Source organism: Sphaerodactylus townsendi, linkage group LG05 (assembly GCF_021028975.2).
Source record: "Sphaerodactylus townsendi isolate TG3544 linkage group LG05, MPM_Stown_v2.3, whole genome shotgun sequence".
Taxonomy (NCBI): domain Eukaryota; kingdom Metazoa; phylum Chordata; class Lepidosauria; order Squamata; family Sphaerodactylidae; genus Sphaerodactylus; species Sphaerodactylus townsendi.
Genome location: NC_059429.1, coordinates 132,132,542 through 132,151,358, shown reverse-complemented (window position 1 = coordinate 132,151,358; position 18,817 = coordinate 132,132,542). Strand labels below are relative to the sequence as shown.

Below are 18,817 nucleotides of genomic sequence, written 5' to 3'. Positions count from 1 at the left end.
ATGAAAAAAGAAGAAGAAGAGTTTGGATTGATATCCCCCCTTTCTCTCCTGCAGGAGACTCAAAGGGGCTGACCATCTCCTTGCCCTTCCCCCCTCACAACAAACACCCTGTGAGGTGGGTGGGGCTGAGAGAGCTCCGAGAAGCTGTGACCAGCCCAAGGTCACCCAGCTGGCGTGTGTGGGAGTGCACAGGCGGATCTGAATTCCCCAGATAAGCCTCCACAGCTCAGGCGGCAGAGCGGGGAATCAAACCCGGTTCCTCCAGTGTTCGTTTGACAGAAAAGAAAGGCAAACACGCGACATATGATAGATAAGGCCGAGCAGAAAGCTGTCGTAATAGGAACGCTACCAAGAAGGAGTTGCCTTCATTTGGAACGAGTCGTTGATGATAAGCAAAGAGTCTAGGATTTCCAACTCTGGCTTGGAAATTGATTGAGATTTCAGAGGTGGAGCGTAAGGAAAGTGGGGTTTGGGAAGGGAACTCGAGGGGTATCAGGGCGGGAGCAAGGTGGAATGGCGCCTGGGGCAAGCGTGCGCCCTACGCCCCTGCCATGCCACACCCCCACCACTCCCCCACGCCAGCGTGCGCCTGGTGCATCACCCCCCACACCCTCTTGGTGCTACACCACCAAGGGGTATAATGCCATGTAGAGCCAACCAGTGGTGGGATCCAAAACTTTTAGTAACAGGTTCCCATGGTGGTGGGATTCAAGCTGTGGCGTAGCGCCAATGGGGCTGGACGGGGCACAACGGGTGCATGGCCGGGCATTCCGGGGGCGGGGCATTCCTAGGCAGGGCTGTGGCAAGGATGCAGCCACTGCGCCGGTCCTTGGGCGGGAAACGAATGCACGCAGGCGCAGGCTGCCACGCATGCCAGTGCACCTCCTGCTAGACTGCTTCAAGTTCTGCGCGCTACTGCTGAGAGGAGGGGCGTAACTAAGGCAAAAATCACGTGGCAAAATCACCAATTAGTAACCCCCTCTTGGCACACACAAATAATTAGTAACCTGCTCTCGGGGAACCTGTGAGCACCTGCTGGATCCCATCTCTGGAGCCAACCCTCTGAAGCATTGCTTTCCTCTATGTAGTCTGGAAATCTTTTGTGGGGTTTCCGTGCTGTATGGCCGTGTTCCAGTAGCATTTTCTCCTGAAGTTTCGCCTGCATCTGTGGCTGGCATCTTCAGGGTCTGGAAATCGGGTGTAATTCTAGGAGGTTTCCATATTCATATCCCTTTGAATGTCAAGAGATTATTCCGACCAGCAGCTAACTGGACTTATGAAGTGGTTGCCCTTGTCAACAGCCAATTAGCCCTGCGGGGTCTCTGCACATTTCTCTATTTTCATGCGAGGAGACCCGCAGCACGGTTCGCCTGCCTCCACTTCGGGGATGCTCCCTGTGTCGTCGCAAGATTGCCACCTTTGTGTTCGAAGCCCTTAAAATTTTGATATCAATATTTGTGCGCTCTATCGATATTTCTCTGTTATATCGATATTTTCGTGCTTTTTGCAAAAGCCGGCTGTAGATGTCCCAGAAATGTGGGTGGGTGGGGGGAGAGTCTGGAAGGAGCAGAAACTCCGAAGCATGGGGAAACATTGGGGTTTCCCTACTCTCCTTAACTGTGGGGTTTTCGGGATTTGTGGAACTGTAACACAGACAGCAAAGTACAGAAATCTCTGCCCCGAAAGAAATGTTCCCTTCCTGCAAGACGGAGAGCAGCAGTATATAATCGGCCTAGAACTGGGAGATTTTTTTGTCTTTTCCTGCTCTGAATCTTCTGACAAGTTGACAAGACTATACTTTTCTCAACATAAATAATATCAACAGCTTATGTGTAGTGCTTCATAATTTCTATACTATTCAGCTTTTCTTGGGTCAGCTCAGAGGTGGGATCCAGCAGGTTCTCACCGGTTCCCGAGAGTAGGTTACTAATTATTTGTGTGTGCCGAGAGGGGGTTACTAATGGGTGATTTTGCCACGTTTTGCCTTAGTTACGCCCCTCCTCTCAGCAGTAGTGCGCAGAACTGGAAGCAGTCTAGCAGGAGGTACACCGGTGCACGTGGCAGCCTGCGCCTGCGTGCATTTGTTTCCCGCCAAAGGACCGGCGCAGCGGCTGCGTCCTTGCCACAGCCCCGCCCAGGAATGTCCCACCCCCGCAATGCCCGGCCACGCCCCCGTCGTGCCCCGCCCAGCCCCATTGGCGCTACGCCACAGTTTGAATCCCACCACCATGGGAACCTGTTACTAAAAATTTTGGATCCCACCACTGGGTCAGCTAATGAGTTTATCATGATAGAAGAAGCTACTTGATCTTTGCATGATCTTCCAGCCACACTGTGAAAATGTTCGTTCTGATTTCTTCTAAAGACTGTCGAAGAACACAAGATAAGACCCATTCTGGTCTGGTCAGTTGACAAACTGGAGACAGGTTAAAACAGTTCTTTCCTGAGAGGGCTTTTGAAAAGGGTTAAAATTAACAATCTCCCCCAAACCTTAAAAAAAAAAGAAATTAGGTTTTTGAAGGTTTCATCAATTCTGTCATAAGAACGAGTCTGCTGGATCAGACCAGAGTCCATCTAATCCAGCACTCTGCTACTCACAGTGGCCCACCAGGTGCCTTTGGGAGCTCACATGTAGGAGGTGAAAGCAATGGCCTTCTGCTGCTGCTGCTCCTGAGCACCTGGCCTGCTAAGGCATTTGCAATCTGAGATCAAGGAGGATCAAGATTGGGAGCCATAGATCGACTTCTCCTCCATCAATCTGTCCAAGCCCTTTTTAAAGCTATCCAGGTTAGTGGCCATCACCACCTCCTGCAGCAGCAACTTTATTTCTTTTGTATCATTGTTTTGAAGATTCTAGGGTTTTAAAGTGTAGATCTTTTTAAAGTAAAGAGTGGGATAGACATGGAATGAATGAATGAATGAAACTTTAAACGAATTGTTTGCATTTTCAAAACTGGGGAAGGAGAGTACTTTGTGCGTTTACACTTTTCATAGCTTAGAATAACTCTATTTGCTCTTAAAATATGTTCTTTAAGAGCCATCGATCCTTGCTCCAAGTCTGAACTTTCCCCCCAGGATTGTCAACTGAGCAGAAGAGGCAATATGAGCTGCTCCACTGCCCAAGGTCACCCAGCTGGCGTGTGTGGGAGTGTACAGGCTAATCTGAATTCCCCAGATAAGCCTCCACAGCTCAGGCGGCAGAGCTGGGAATCAAACCCGGTTCCTCCAGATTAGATACACGAGCTCTTAACCTCCTACGCCACTAGCGGAGAAGCTGGTAACCAAACTGTATCTTAAGGTAGAGACTTGTTTAAGCTATTTTTAAAAGTTATGTAGCTGGGGTTTTTTAAAAAGCTGTTTAGCCTGAGTAGTGAAGTGGTTAAGAGCAGCAGCGGACTCTGGAAAACCAAGTTTGAGTCTCTACTCCTCCACACGAGCGGTAGACTCTAATCTGGAGAATCAGGTTTGATTCCTCACTCCTCCACGTGAGCAGCAGACTCCTATTTGGTGAACTGGATTTGTTTCTCCACCCCTACACAGGAAGCCTGCTGGGTGACCTTGGGCCAGTCACAGTTCTCTCAGAACTCTTTCAGCCCCACCAACCTCATCAGGTGTTGCGGGGAGGGGAAAGGAAGGTAATTGTAGCCTCCTTTGAGATTCCAGGGTATAAAAACCAACTCTTCTTCCTCTCCTCCTCCTCCTCCTCTTACTGGCCTGCTCCTGATCTCTTTACTACAGCCTGGAAGAAGTATATTTACTATCCTCATTGGAAATAAAGTTGAAGTGAAATCAGAGTGCGAAATGGTGCCAGTCTGTGTCTATACTGGAAATGTTAACTACTTGTCGAGTGATTTAATTGTTTTAAATGACTTATTATAATATATGTTAACTATGTTATCGATGGATTATGAATACTAACCAACTAGAACCAACTAGAACCAGGGGGAATCCATTGAAAATGCTGGGGGGAAGAATTAGGACAAATAAAAGGAAACACTTCCTCACGCAACGTGTGATCTGTGTTTGGAATATGCTGCCACAGGAGGGGGTGATGGCCACTCACCTGGATAGCTTTAAAGGGAGCTTGGACAGATTTATGGAGGAGAAGTCGATCTCTGGCTACCAATCTTGATCCTCCTTGATCTCAGATTGCAAATGCCTTAGCAATAAACCCCGTTCAAAGGAGAGCCATAATGCTCGCCAGGTTTAATGTTATGCCTTCTGCCTTGTTGCATGGCAGATTTAATAAGCAAGAAAAGGCTAAAAGATTGTGCCCATGTAACTACGTAATTCAGTTAAATCTCTGGCCCACTCACTACTACACTGTCTCAGATTCAAGCGTGAAATCAGATCCAAGTATGTGAATCTTTACCCCTTTTTTTTTACATTTACCCCATCTCCCTTCGCATTTAATTAGATTACACTACTTGTTGGACAACCCTGATCCTTCTCTCTGTATGATAGTGGCAGACTTTCTCCTGGAAATTACTAAACGCCAGTAGATTTCCTTCGACCTGTATTGTATATGCTTTTTAATCCGTTTTTATTACTGTTGTACTGTTGTCTATGCCAATAAAGGCTTGCTTCTTCTAAATGCCTTAGCAGACCAGGTGCTCAGGAGCAGCAACAGCAGAAGGCCCTTGCTTTCACCTCCTGCAGGTGAGCTCCCAAAGGCACCCGGTGGGCCACTGCGAGGAGCAGAGAGCTGGACTAGATGGACTCTGGTCTGATCCAGCAGGCTCGTTCTTATGTTCTTATGTTCTTACTAAATATTAATTATGTATATTGAATATGTGAAAGCATCCCTGAGCGCGGCCTTTGACTGGGGTAGGGCAGGATAGAAATTCAATTAGTAAAGTAAATAGGGGTGGGGCATTGTGGGGTTTCTGGGCTGCATGGTCATAGCCTGCAGTAGCATGCTCCTGACGTTTCGGCCTGTTTCTGTGGTTGGCATCTTCAGGTGATCTTTCAAAGATGCCGTTTCACAGAGGCAGGCGAAACGTCAGGGGAAAATGCTACTGGAACACGGCCTACAGCCCAGAAACCCCACAACACCCCAGTGATTCCGGCCGTGAAAGCCTTCGACAATACATTAAATAGGGGTGCTTTTCTCTGTTGTCTGGAAACCAGTCGTGGTTCTGGGAGATCTCTCGGGGGTCAGCAACTGTAACACCCATTTAGGTTCACCAACGGCACAGCGGTCTTTGGAGTACTGTGTTCAGCTTCAGTCACTGAATCTCCGTACGAAATGCTGGAAAGAAAAGACAGACCAAAGGGCAACCAAAACTACGCAGAGGTCGGAGCGCCTTCTCTATGGGAACGGGGAACTGATCTGTGGAGCTGTGGAGGCTTATCTGGTGAGCCAGATTAGCTTGTGCACTCCAACCCATGCCAGTTGGGCAGGCTGACTTCAGACGTAATATGGCGAGACAGTCTCCGCCTTCAAACAATTTGTCCCTGGCCGTCTGACGGGTGATTTAAATTGTCCTGATTTTGGGGAAACTACCGCATCGCTCTCTGGGGCGCAAGGCAGTGTAGTGCTCTTCACAGACGTTAGTCAGCAGAGGGAGATCAACCTTTTGGGGCTTGCTGTTTCCCCGCTCTGCCGCAGGGTGTAAAACAGCAGCCGCCCCAGAAGGCCGCGGTTCTGCGGGGCCGCGTCACAGATATCGGGAGACTCCCGCATCGCCTTGCACCCTGTGAAGGCAGTGCGGCAGCCTCCCCAAAATCGGGACAATGCGAATCCAACCCCGCCGTGGACGTGGGACAAATTGTGTGCAGTGGCGGGACTACCCGGCCAAAAGCGGGACGCCCGGTCAGCCTAAGCTAACCATCTCTGAAGATTATATCCAAATGTCCCCGCATCTAACGGCAGCGCCCCAGAAGGCAGTGCGCTCCTGCGGCTGCGTGCGTATGGGCGCCCGCAGGGCTGCCTACCCCCCATCCCGGTTCACAAAGGTGACCATCTGGTCACCTTACAGTTGGGTGACCTTGGGCTAGTCACAGTTCTTTGGAGCTCTCTCAGCCCCACCCAGCTCACAGGGTGTTTGTGGGGGGGGGGGGTGGCGGGAAGGAAAAGGAGCTTGTAAGCCCCTTTGAGTCCTACAGGAGGGTAAGGGGGGATATAAATCCAACTCTTCTTCTTCATCATCTCTGTAACGCGGAGATCAGTCGCTATTCCGGGAGTTCTCCCGGCAGCCCTAACCGGAGTGTGACCTTTGGAGCTGGTTGTTCCGCTTCAGGAAAGAGCCATTTTCTGGGGAGAGCCAAAAATATCCTCTGCCCAACTGTAAAAACTCCAACCTTCACCTCTATGAAACAACAGAGATGGTCAAAGAGATATTGTTCTCGGTTTTGAGTCCTGCGGCTCAGCCAGCCCTATTTTTAGGCTCTCAGAGGCCCTCTTTCGAGCCTCGGCTTGCAGCCCTTGTGGCTAGATTTCTTCCTGGCGTTGGCCGTGCAGGAAATCTGCCTGCAGAGAGCAGAGATAGCAGCAGCTGGGGAGGCTTTGGATGAAATCAAGGAGCAAGGGCCGGGTTGCTTTACGGCCGTGGGCGGTGACAACCCAAGAGCCCTTTTCCCCCGGGACTGCCAACTCCAGGATGGGACATTCCTGGGAATTGGGGGGGGGGGGGACACTTTGATCTATATGCCTAATTCCCAAGCATGCCTCTCATCCTGCGGATGTCCAATCCACAGATTGGGGACACCCTGAGCCCAATCAGACGGTTCTGCAGACCTGGAAAATGATCTAGGTCTGCAGAAAAATCTGAAAAGCAAAAGAAAAAGGATTATTGAGGGGTGGGGTGGGTGGGTAAATCCCCTCATTTTTTTGAAAAATAGCATTGTCTGCAATTCTCTTCCCTTGTCGGCCACCACCATAGAGATCTTCCCTGGCCTGGCGGGTAGAGGCGTATCTAAGGAAAATATAGCCTGGTGCAAAATCTGGGTCCCCCCCACCCTTATGGGCGGCCACCCTCCCCGACCATGACCGAACAATGTTTTTTTTTGCACCAGGTTTTGAAGCCTTGTGTGTGAACCCAGGGGGAAAGAGGAGGGATATGGGGGCAATTTCGCCCCCCCCAAGTGAATAAATGGCCACAGCTCCGGGGACATTTGACCCTATATGTCCCCTTGGGCGGTACGCTCCTGCTGGCTGGTGAGTCCTCCCTCCTGCTGATGAAGAAGAAGAAGAAGAGGAGGAGGAGGAGGAGGAATTTGGATTTATATCCCCGCTTTCTCCCCTGCAGGAGACTCAAAGGGGCTGACAATTTCCTTGCCCTTCCCCCCCTCACAACAAACACCCTGTGAGGTGGGTGGGGCTGAGAGAGCTCCGAGAAGCTGTGACTAGCCCAAGGTCACCCAGCTGGCGTGTGTGGGAGTGAACAGGCTAATCTGAATTCCCCAGAGAAGCCTCCACAGCTCAGGCGGCAGAGCGGGGAATCAAACCCAGTTCCTCCAGATTAGATACACGAGCTCTTAACCTCCTACGCCACTGATGTCTGCTGCCCCCCCTCCACTGAGCAGTAAGGAGGGGATTGGATGATTCCCCACTCTTGTGTAAGTCTACCGCCCCCCCCCCCATTGAATAGCAAAGAAGGAATCAGATGATTTACACACACACACACCCCTTGTGGGAGTCTGCAACTTTCCACTGAGCAGGAAAGAGGGAATCGGCAGTCCCTCCTGTGAATGTTGCAGGTCGTCACTTGTCCATGGGAATGTCAACTCAATGCATGGCAGCTGTGAAAAAGGCAAACTCTATGCTGGGGATTATTAGGAAAGGAGTTGATAATAAAACTGCAAGGATTGTCATGCCCTTATATAATGCCGTGGTGCGACCGCACTTGGAGTCCTGTGTCCAGTTCTGGTCGCCACATCTCAAAAAGGATATTGAGGAGATAGAAAAAGTGCAGAGAAGGGCAAATCTGTGATGATGGTGGAGGGACTGGAGCACCTTCCTTATGAGGAGGAGAGGCTGCAGCATTTGTGACTCTCTCGTTTGCTGAGGAGACGTCTGAGGGGGGATAATGATTGAAGTCTATAAAATTATGCATGGGGTAGAAAATGTTGACAGAGAGAAATTTTTCTCTCTTTCTCACAATACTAGAACCAGGGGGCATTCATTGAAACTGCTAGGGGGAAGAATTAGGACTAATAAAAGGAAACACTTCTTCACGCAACGTGTGATTGGTGTTTGGAATATGCTGCCACAGGAGGTGGGGATGGCTAATTTCAACCTGGATAGCTTTAAAAGGGCTTGGACATTATGATTTATGGAGGAGAAGTCGATCTTATGGCTCTCTAATCTTGATCCCTCCCTTTTGATCTCTGTAGATTGCAAATGCCTTAGCAGACCAGGTGCCTATGAGCAGCAGCAGCAGCAGAAGGCCCTTTGCTTTCACATCCTGCATGTGAGCTCCCAAAGGCCCCTGGTGGGCCACTGCGAGTAGCAGAGGGCTGGACTAGATGGACTCTGGTCTGATCCAGCAGGCTCGTTCTTATGTCCCTGTGTGAATATCACAGGTGCCAGCCTTCTAATGCAGCCGGGAAAGAATTACAGCTCAGTCTCCAGACTGCAGAGATAATTTCTGGCGGAGAAAATGGCTGTAAAGGAAGAACTCTTTGGTATTATACACCTCTGAGGCTCCATCCTTACCCAGCCCCCTTCCCTAAGCTCCACCCAATCCAGTGGTGGGATCCAATATTTTTAGTAACAGGTTCCCTCGCCAGCCGCCCCTCAGCAAAGGGGGCAGGGGCGTACCTAGGCAAACCTGAGCCCTGGGCAAAACCTGAGTTGGATGCCCCCCCCATGGGCAGCCACCCCACCACGACCCCCCCAATTTTTTTTTGCATCAGGTCATTTCTAAATCATCATCCCATTATAGAAAATGCCCCAACTCACAAATCTGAGCACAGCAATGGTGAAACACACAGGTTCTTTGATGGAGACTGGTGAGATAAAAGGTACGAAAGGCTGAGAATCCATGAATGGCAGTACCTGGAAGGGATTAACCCAGTTCAGGGAGTTACATTATTAGTCGCAATTGCTATATGGAACCTTCGCGTTCAAAGGCAGGATGCCTCTCGGGGAGGCATGGAAAAGCGGACCCAATTAGTAACCCCCCCTCGGCACACCCAGATAATTAGTAACCCACTCTCGGGAACTGGTGGGAACCGGCTGGATCCCACCTCTGACCCAATCACCCAGGATCTCCCAACCCAGAGTTGGCGAGTCAGGTCAGCGCAGACGATCAGAGGTGGTTTGCCGTTGCCTGCCTCGGCATAGCAAACCTGGACTTCGTGGGTGGTCTCCTATCCAAGTACAAACCAGGCCCAACTGGGCTTCACTTTCAAGACATGACAAGATTGGGCTAGCCGGGGCAAGCCAGGTCAGGGTAGAGAGCCGGAGATGGTCGGCCGTTGCTTGCCTCTGTGTATTGACCCTGAACTTCTCCCATCGAAATAGTAACCTGGGGTGACCCTGCTTGGCTACTGAAATTTGTTGAAATTGGGCCAGCCAGGGGAAAAAGACAGCAGTGGCGTAGGGGGTTAAGAGCTCGTGTACCTAATCTGAAGGAACCGGGTTTGATTCCCAGCTCTACCACCTGAGCTGTGGAGGTTTATCTGGGGAATTCAGATTAGCCTGTACACTCCCGCACATGCCAGCTGGGGGACCTTGGGCTAGTCACAGCTTCTCGGAGCTCACTCAGCCCCACCTACCTCACAGGGTGTTTGTTGTGAGGGGGGAAGGGCAAGGAGATCGTCAGCCCCTTTGAGTCTCCTGCAGGAGAGAAAGGGGGGATATAAATCCAAACTCTTCCTCTTCTCTTCTTCTAAAGCCAGTGTGGTGTAGTGGTTAAGAGCAGGTGGATTCTAGTCTGGAGAACCGGGTTTGATTCCCCACTCCTCCACCTGAGTGGCACTGACTTATCTGGTGAACCAGATGTGTTTCCGCGCTCCTACATCCCTGCTGAGTGACTTTGGGCTAGTCACAGTTTCTTCAGAACTCTCTCAGCCCCACCTGCCTCACAAGGTTTCTGTTGTGGGCAGAGTTAGGGAAAGGAGCTTGTGAGCCACCTTGAGTCTCCTTACAGGAGAGAAAGATTGGGTATAAATGCAAACTCTCCTCCTCCTCTTCTTCTCCTTCACCTCAATTTAGAATCTCAATTGGAACTGCTAATCAACAAGTCCTAAATTAGTCAAATGCAGGCAGCAGTGGCGTAGGAGGTTAAGAGCTCGTGTATCTAATCTGGAGGAACCGGGTTTGATTCCCCGCTCTGCCGCCTGAGCTGTGGAGGCTTCTCTGGGGAATTCAGATTAGCTTGTGCACTCCCACACACGCCAGCTGGGTGACCTTGGGCTAGTCACCGCTTCTCGGAGCTCTCTCAGCCCCACCCACCTCACAGGGTGTTTGTTGTGAGGGGGGAAGGGCAAGGAGATTGTCAGCCCCTTTGAGTCTCCTGCAGGAGAGAAAGGGGGGATATAAATCCAAACTTTTCTTCTTCTTCTCTTCTAAATAAATCCGTCCGGATCAGGACCGGCATGCACAGACTAAGACTCTACACAATAGACTTCTGTCAGTTACTTAATTGTATCGCTTCAAAAGCATTTGCTCAATAACCATTCTCTCTCTCTCTCTCTTTCTCTCTTGAGCTAAATATACAAGAAGTGTGCTGATTGGGTCTAAAGATGATTATCTCTGGTTAGGAGCTAATCTCACCACCAAGACACCAGTTTTTCTAGCCGCTGGTTGGGGGGTGGGGAGGGCAGTGTCACCCTAAGGTGCGTTCCTCTCATTTGGCCGGCGAGCGGGTTAGCGATCCACCCACGCAGCTCTTTCGAAGCGACAGCCACAGGTGTGTTCTAAATGTCAAGGGTGAAAGGTAACAAGGAGGGGCGGAGGGACGTGCAACCTGGAGCAAATTTGTGCAATACACAATAGGTATACAAAATCCTCAGCTATCCTTTTGGAGGAGAAGAAGGAGGAAGAGGAGGAGGAGAAGGAGAAGAAGGAGGAGGAGGAGGAGGAGAAGAAGGAGAAGAGGGAGAAGGAGAAGAGGGAGGAGAAGAAGGATGAGGAGAAGAAGAAGAAGGAGGAGGAGGAGGAGGAGAAGGAGGAGGAGGAGAAGAAGAAGGAGAAGGAGGAGGAGGAGAAGAAGGAGGAGAAGAAGGAGGAGGAGAAGGAGAAGAAGGAGGAGGAGGAGAAGAAGGAGAAGGAGAAGAAGGAGGAGGAGGAGAAGAAGAAGGAGGAGGAGAAGAAGAAGGAGGAGGAGGAGGAGGAGAAGGAGGAGGAGAAGGAGGAGGAGAAGGAGGAGGAGAAGGAGGAGGAGAAGAAGGAGGAGGAGGAGGAGAAGAAGGAGGAGGAGGAGAAGAAGGAGAAGGAGGAGGAGGAGGAGGAGAAGAAGGAGGAGGAGAAGGAGGAGGAGGAGGAGAAGAAGGAGGAGGAGGAGGAGAAGGAGGAGGAGGAGGAGGAGAAGAAGGAGGAGGAGGAGAAGGAGAAGAAGGAGGAGGAGGAGGAGAAGGAGGAGGAGGAGGAGGAGGTGGTGGTGGAGGAGGACAGGATGAGTAGTTTGGATTTATATTCTCCCTTTCTCTCCTGTAAGGAGACTCAAAGGGGCTTACAATCTCCTTTCCCTCCCTCTCACTTCACAACAAACACCCTGTGAGGTCGGTGGGGCTGAGAGAGCTCCAAAGAACTATGACTAGCCCAAGGTCACCCAGCTGGCATGTGTTGGGAGTGCACAAGCTAATCTGGTTCACCAGATTAGCCTAAACAGTTCAAGTGGCAGAGCGGAGGATCAAACCCGTTTCTCCAGATTAGAGTGCACCTGCTCTCAACCACTACGCCACACTGGCAATCTTATTATGGGGTTGCCAGTCTGTAGGGAGGGGTGGAGATCTGTTGGGATCACAAACTGTTCCCCAGGCAAAAGAGATCCCCTGGAAAAAATGTCTGCTTTGGAGGGTGGTCCCTGTCCTCCCCAAATCTCGTCCTCTCCAGGCTCCACCCCCAAACCTTCAGGAGATTGTCAGCCTCTTTGAGTCTCCTTATAGGAGAGAAAGGGGGATAGATGTCCAAACTCTTCTTCTAAAACACAGATGTCAAACTTGCGGCCCTCCAGATGTTATGGACTACAGATCCCATCATCCTCTGCCAGCATCATGCTGGCAGGGGATGATGGGAACTGTAGTTCATAACATCTGGAGGGCCGCGAGTTTGACACCTATGTTCTAAAGCTAGAAGAAAGGCAGACGTAACTTCAGCTGATATGCCAACCAAGGCAGGCAGAACTTTGGGGTCAGAATGACAGACACACAACATCCCACACTTCAAACTTAGCTGAAACTTAATTACTTTTTTTAATAAAATAAGTTATATTAAAACTTTTACATTAAAATAAATTTGCTCTAGACTCAGAAACCCTTTGTGCACATACAAAGATGATCCAAATTCTCTCTCTGTCTCTCTCTTACAAAATACATCTTAGGCCTCAAGTGCATCGGAGAACAAAGATTCTACTGCGGGTGGGGCTGGGGGCTCTTTGTCAATGCTCGGGAGCTGTCAGGGGGAGGGGTCAGGAGCAGGAGCGTCTGTTCCTTCACAGTGGTTCCTTGACGAAAGGGGAGGCGGCTAAGCATCCAGGATGTCTTCCTCGTCACTCCAGTCTGGAGGAGCATCAGTGCCAAAGTAGCGGTCTCCAAAGTTTCCTAGAGGGGCAGCAAAGACACAAGCATAAGCGTTTTTATTGTCATTGTGCACGCACAACGAAATTGACAGCAGCATTCCTCGATTGAAAGCACGGCTGGTTTCAGGCTGCATACCCCATCCTCAGCTTCGGCTGCCGCTTCCCTACACAGCCCCAAACACATCAACACGAAGCCGCGGAGTTCAGCATAACCACAGCTCTAGAGTAGAAGCTGTCTCTAAGCCTCTTTGACCTAGTTTTGATAGACCTGTATTGCCTGCCGGATGGTAACAGTTCAAAAAGAGAGTGTGCTGGATGAGACGGGTCCCTCAGAATATTTTGGGCTTTCTTTAACGACTTTGGGAATTGAGAGTTCATTTAGAGGGCAGCCGATAATTCTCTGTGCAGTAGTGATCACCCTTTGGATGCATTAGAAGCCTGGTTCTTCACCAGAGCTGTGTCGGCTCTTTCCGCAAACAGATCCAAACTGGTCCCGTCGGGCATGAGAGAGGTTCTGAGTTTAGTCTCCTGTTAATGGATCTCATGGGTGTCCATCTACATGTTGCCCTCAGATGGCGACCCAGGAAGATGCCTTCTGCTGAGTCGGACCCATGCTCCAACAAAGTCAGTGTTGTCTACTCTCACAGGCCACTGCTCTCCAGGGCATCGGGCAGAGGTGGGATCCAGCAGGTTCTCTGGGACGGAGAGTTAGTCACTAATTAAACTGTGTGCCGAGAAGGGGTTACTAATTGGGTCCCATTTGATTCCGGAGAAACTCCGTTAAGGTTGCTGAATCATAGGATCGTGTTGGGAACTTCCTATGTGGCTGGATTGCTCACAAAAGGTAGAAAACGGGATAATTCTCCCTGTTGGGCTGTTTTAAAAACATGGAATATGAAATATGGTAAAGTTCCGCATGTTTAAGAAAAGCATCCTTCTTTTGATTTCTAGAAACAAAAATTAAGTATTTGGAAATATTCCAGGCGGATCAGATGGAACAAGAAGAACAGTCAATTAGAGGAGAATGGGACTTGTTTCTGTTAACTGACTGGCGATAGAGCTTGCTATAATGAGTTTAGAAATTATGGACAGAAAGGACGAATAGGTTGGTAGATTAGGAACTTTTTTTTTACAGTAAGAGTTTTTTACAGTAACAGAGAAATTATCAATGCCCCGCCCCCGGAATGCCCGGCCACGCCCCTGTCGTGCCCCGCCCAGCCCCATTGGCACTATGCCACTGTTTGAATCCCACCACCATGGGAACCTGTTACTAAAATTTTTGGATCCCACCACTGGCATCCGGCAGAAGACTTTCACATCATCTGCTAATTATTTTCACTGGAGGTGCTGGGAATTGAACACGGGGCCTTCTTCATGCCAAGCAGGTGCTCTGCCACAGAGCCAGGGCTCTCCAGGGGCTTTTCATATCATCTACTGCCTGGTCCTTTAAATTGGAGATGCCGGGGATTGAACCTTGGACCTTCCGCATGCCATCAGAGGCTCTTTCACTGAGCCACAGCCCCTCCTCTGATGGGGAACTACACAAGGACATTGGATTACATGCACAATGGGAGTTTTGTGCCTCCCAGATGCACAATGACTGCCTTCTCTTTATGGGCACAGAACGCTGGGCCCGTAACCCTCCCACTTGCCCTGCTGTTTTAACATCAGCAAAACATCCCATGGAGCCGCTATGGCCTCCACTGCAAAACTGGCATGTAGCATGTAAGTAATGCGATTTTTTAAAAAAGTAATGGAGCCAATAGCGGCCTTGCAGGGCTGCTTGCAAAGACTGTGTGTAATGCTGCAGGTTATAAATGCAGGAGTAGGCCCTTCTCTGCTCAGGACTCTGGAGAGATGCTGGCACTTAGAGTGGACAATATTGAGCAAAATGGGCCAGTGGTATTATTTATTATTATTTACAAAATGAGTATTCTGCCATTCTGCCTTTACAAAGAGGTCGCAAAGGCAGCTGAATAAGTTTAAAACATACGTTTAAAGACTGGTAAAATCACGCCCATGTAGTTGAGGCCATTTTGTTTGAGATGGAACAAAAACAGAATTAAAACATGTACAAAACATAAAAACAGCAATTAAGACACTCCAGAGAGATCCTCTGAAGATACCAGCCACAGATGCCAGCCACAGATGCAGGCGAAACGTCAGGAGAGAATGCTGCTAGAACACGGCCATACAGCCCGGAAACCACACAGCACCCCAGTGATTCCGGCCATGAAAGCCTTTGACAATAAATTAAGACATTGGTTGGAAGAAGTGGTCATGGAGCTTTTAGCCTTCTGGAGGTGCCAGGAGCTGACGCAAGCCCATGATTTCTCAGTTCAGAGATGTGCCGCTCAGGGAGAACGCCTGATCCTTTCTCCTTACCGATGCCAGGGATGATACGGAAGAGGTCGTTCACTTTCTTGTCCACCGCTGTCGTAATGATCTTCACCTGAGGGAAAGCATAAGCCACAGAGTGGACACCCATCTCGGCCATCAGGAGGGACAGAAGGAAGATTTTGTCCTCTGGGACATCATGGTCCTAAGAGGAAGGAAAAGATATTAAGCACACCGCGGTCTGTGTTGAACGTGCCTTTGGCTCACAATGTCATTAGCTGCAGCAGGCAGACAAACATAGTTCCATGGGAATGTCAACTCAATGCATGGCAGCTGTGAAAAAGGCAAACTCTATGCTGGGAATCATTAGGAAAGGAGTTGATAATAAAACTGCAAGGATTGTCATGCCCTTATATAAAGCCGTGGTGCGACCACACTTGGAGTACTGTGTTCAGTTCTGGTCGCCACATCTCAAAAAGGATATCGAGAAGGGCAACGGGGATGATTAAGGGACTGGAGCACCTTCCTTATGAGGAGAGGCTGCGAAGGCGTTTGGAACTCTTTGGTTGGGAGTGGAGGCGTCTGAGGGGGGATATGAGTTGGGATCTATAAAAATTATGCATGGAGTAGAAAATGATGACGAACATAAAATTTTTTCTCATCTTTCATCTCGGGTGCTAGAAGAACCAGGAGGGAATTCATGGAACGGAAGGTCTGGGGGGAAGAATTAGGACTAATAAAAGGAAACACTTCTTCACGCAAGGTGTGACTGGTGTCTGGAATATGCGGCCACAGGAAATTGGTGAACAGCACCGAACCTGAATGGGGAAAAAGGGTTTGAACGGATTTATGGAGAAGAAGTCGATCTGTGAGCTACCAGACGGATCCTCCGCCATGATCTGGTAAAACAGCAAATGCCTTAACGGAGCCAAGGACGTTTCCGGGTTGCAGCAGCAGCAGCAGCTTGCAGCAGCAGCCGAAGGCCCTTTCTGCATTTCCGGCATGTGAAATACCAAAAGGCATCTGGTGGGCCACTGCGAGTAGCAGAGAGCTGGACTAGATGGACTCTGGTCTGATCCAGCTGGCTTGTTCTTATGTTCTTATGTAGAGAGTGGTGGAGTCACCTTCTTTGGAGGTTTTTAAACAGAATCTGGATGGCCATCTGTCGGGAGTGCTTTGATTATGTGTGCCTGCATGGCAGGGAGTTGGACTTGATAGCCCTTGGGATCTCTTCCAACTCTATGATTCTTTGACAGGTAGGGAGCTGATCCATGCTACCCACGTGGTTCGGTTTAAGGGAAGGAACCTGCCAGTTCGATTCCTCTTCCCGGCTCAGAAATGCTCTCAGCAAGTCTTTTGGTTCCTGTAAAAGAGTTAGCCCCCCCCCCCCCCCCCAGGCCTGCCGGCTCCTTACCAGCAAGACCCTCACAGCCATCATGGCCGCTGCCCCCGTGGAGACCGTGCAGTCCATCAGGATCACGTGATCTTCGCTGATGTCCTTTGGGAGCCTCAGGTAGTGCAGCTGGGTGAGAGAGAGGAGAGGGTTGGCGGAACGGCATGGGTCCTGCTCAGCTACTCATCCTTAGCATTTAAGTTAACTGGTGGAACTCATTGCCACTGGGAGAAAGGGTGATGACCACCGTCACAGGGGTTCTGATATGCTCCGGAGAAAAAGGAGTAAATAAATACTATAAATAAATAAACTGATTTGACTGGTGCTGTCTCTGCGAGGAAGGCCTGCGGCCCTGCCACTGCAGTCGCCCGCCATTGCTCTCCACCCGGGCTCGCCCCCGCCATGCCCCTCTCTCAACAAGCTTCCCTGGCCCTTGGGGGCCTCTTCCAGTCTACGATCCTACTTCAGGCTCCTACTATAGAATAATACACAATCAGAAACGCGTTCCATCCACCGCTTTTTGTGCTCAAAATTGTGTATCAAACAATAAAGTGCAGAAGAACATAAGAACAAGCCAGCTGGATCAGACCAGAGTCCATCTAGTCCAGCTCTCTGCTACTCGCAGTGGCCCACCAGCTGCCTTTGGGAGCTCACGTACAGGAGGTGAAAGCAATGGCGGAACGAACTGTTGGCGAACTCCGGTATTTCCTGGTCTGCTAAGGCACTACGATCATCAGATCAAAGGAGGATCAAGATGGGTAGCCATGTAGATCGACTTCTCCTCCATAGGAATCGTGCTGTCCAAGCCCCTTTTAAAGCTATCCAGGTTAGTGGCCATCACCACCTCCTGTGGCAGCATATTCCAAACACCAATCACACGTTGCGTGAAGAAGTGTTTCCTTTTATTAGTCCTAATTCTTCCCCCCAGCATTTTCAATGTGTGCCCCCTGGATTTCTAGAAAGCGAGACGAGCGAGAAAAGAGAGGTTGCTTCTCTCTGTCAACATTTTCTACCCCATGCATAATTGTATAGACTTCATATATACAACAGAACAAGACTGCATATATACAACAGAACAAGTGCAACAATGATAATATACACCAACACTCTATATGCTCAATATCTTCGAGGACAGAGCTTTTAGCTGTAACTGTAACAAGTCTCAGCTGCGAGAGTATCAGCATCCACATGCAGTACTATCAGATCTAATTGAGCATATAGAGTGTTGTTGTATATTGTCATTGTTGCACTTGTTCTGTTGTATAGATGCACTTTATTGTTTGATACACAATTCTGAGCACATACAAAGCGGTGGGTGCAACGCGTTTCTGATTGTGCGTTAGCCTCAACGTTGCATCTGTTGATTGATTGATTCCTACTATAGAATAGTTAACACAGTTAGCCCTTTCTCCACACGGTGATATATCCCTCTCTCTTTGTGCTTCTATTAAGGATCTCAGCAGTAGAGCTGGAATGGGGAAAAATCCGAAGCCCCGACCTTAAAAGACCGCGCTTTGTACCTCTGGCTCTCCGACAGGCGGTTGAGTTTGACAGATGGTTGTGGTTAAACCCGTCTACGGGCGATCCTTACCGGAAGCGGCTTCGCAGGAACTCCCGACAGTTTACGCCGGCCCGCAAGGAATGGACACCAAAATCTGGAAAAGAAAAAAAATGCGACTGAGAGCCAACATCTGGATTCCTCCAACGTTCTGCTCCCAGAGCCCTTAGGGGATGGGGCGGTCTACAAATATAATAATAAATAAATAAATAAAATAAATTCCATCATTCTTCCAATTCCAAAGCCTTTATTGGCATTATAAATTACAGAATTAGTAAAAAGGGCATTTGTCCATTGACTAAAACATTAAAACGTTAAAATAAATTAAAATCTACATTAAACATTCGCAACCAGGCCTTGTAAACCACACACACAAAAATAAATTAGCCATTACTACTTTGTAGGCAATGATTGCGCCTGACCAAATAGTGCCTCAAAAAACTCGCGACATTCTCACATACAAAATCACAGGAACCGTTGAGTAGAGAGTTCATAACAGATGGTAGCCTGACAGCGTTTGAGCTCTCTATCAATGTACATAGAACGTAACGATTCATATGTAGGGCATTCCAAGAGTACATGTTGAACAGTCTCAACAGCGGCCATATTACATTGACATAACCTGTTCTCGTATGGAGTGTTATTATACCTGCCAAGAGTCATAGCATTAGGCAGAGCCTTAAAACGAGCCAAAGTGTATGCTCTGCGTTGTTTGGGATTGCACAGAATGTACAAATAGTTAGCACAGTAATCTGACCGGACAATTCCCAAGGACTGTGGAGAGCACCCCCCCCCCCCCCCCGGCAACATTTCCAGTTTCTCTCGTTCTACTAAAACAGA

At 49.3% G+C, this 18,817-nt stretch overlaps 1 protein-coding gene across 1 annotated transcript in view; it reads right to left on the bottom strand.

Annotated features, from left to right (window-relative positions):
• Nucleotides 1-12,344: 12,344 nt before the first annotated feature.
• Nucleotides 12,345-18,817, bottom strand: part of UCKL1 (uridine-cytidine kinase 1 like 1) — a 68,627-nt gene continuing 62,154 nt past the window's right edge. The window contains exons 12-15 of the mRNA XM_048497928.1: nucleotides 17,940-17,993; nucleotides 16,441-16,548; nucleotides 15,075-15,231; nucleotides 12,345-12,711 (exon numbers count right to left, since the gene is read on the bottom strand). Coding sequence (XP_048353885.1) covers nucleotides 12,635-12,711; nucleotides 15,075-15,231; nucleotides 16,441-16,548; nucleotides 17,940-17,993 — 396 coding nt within the window. The 3' untranslated portion in view covers nucleotides 12,345-12,634. The remainder of the gene's footprint in view (nucleotides 12,712-15,074; nucleotides 15,232-16,440; nucleotides 16,549-17,939; nucleotides 17,994-18,817) is intronic.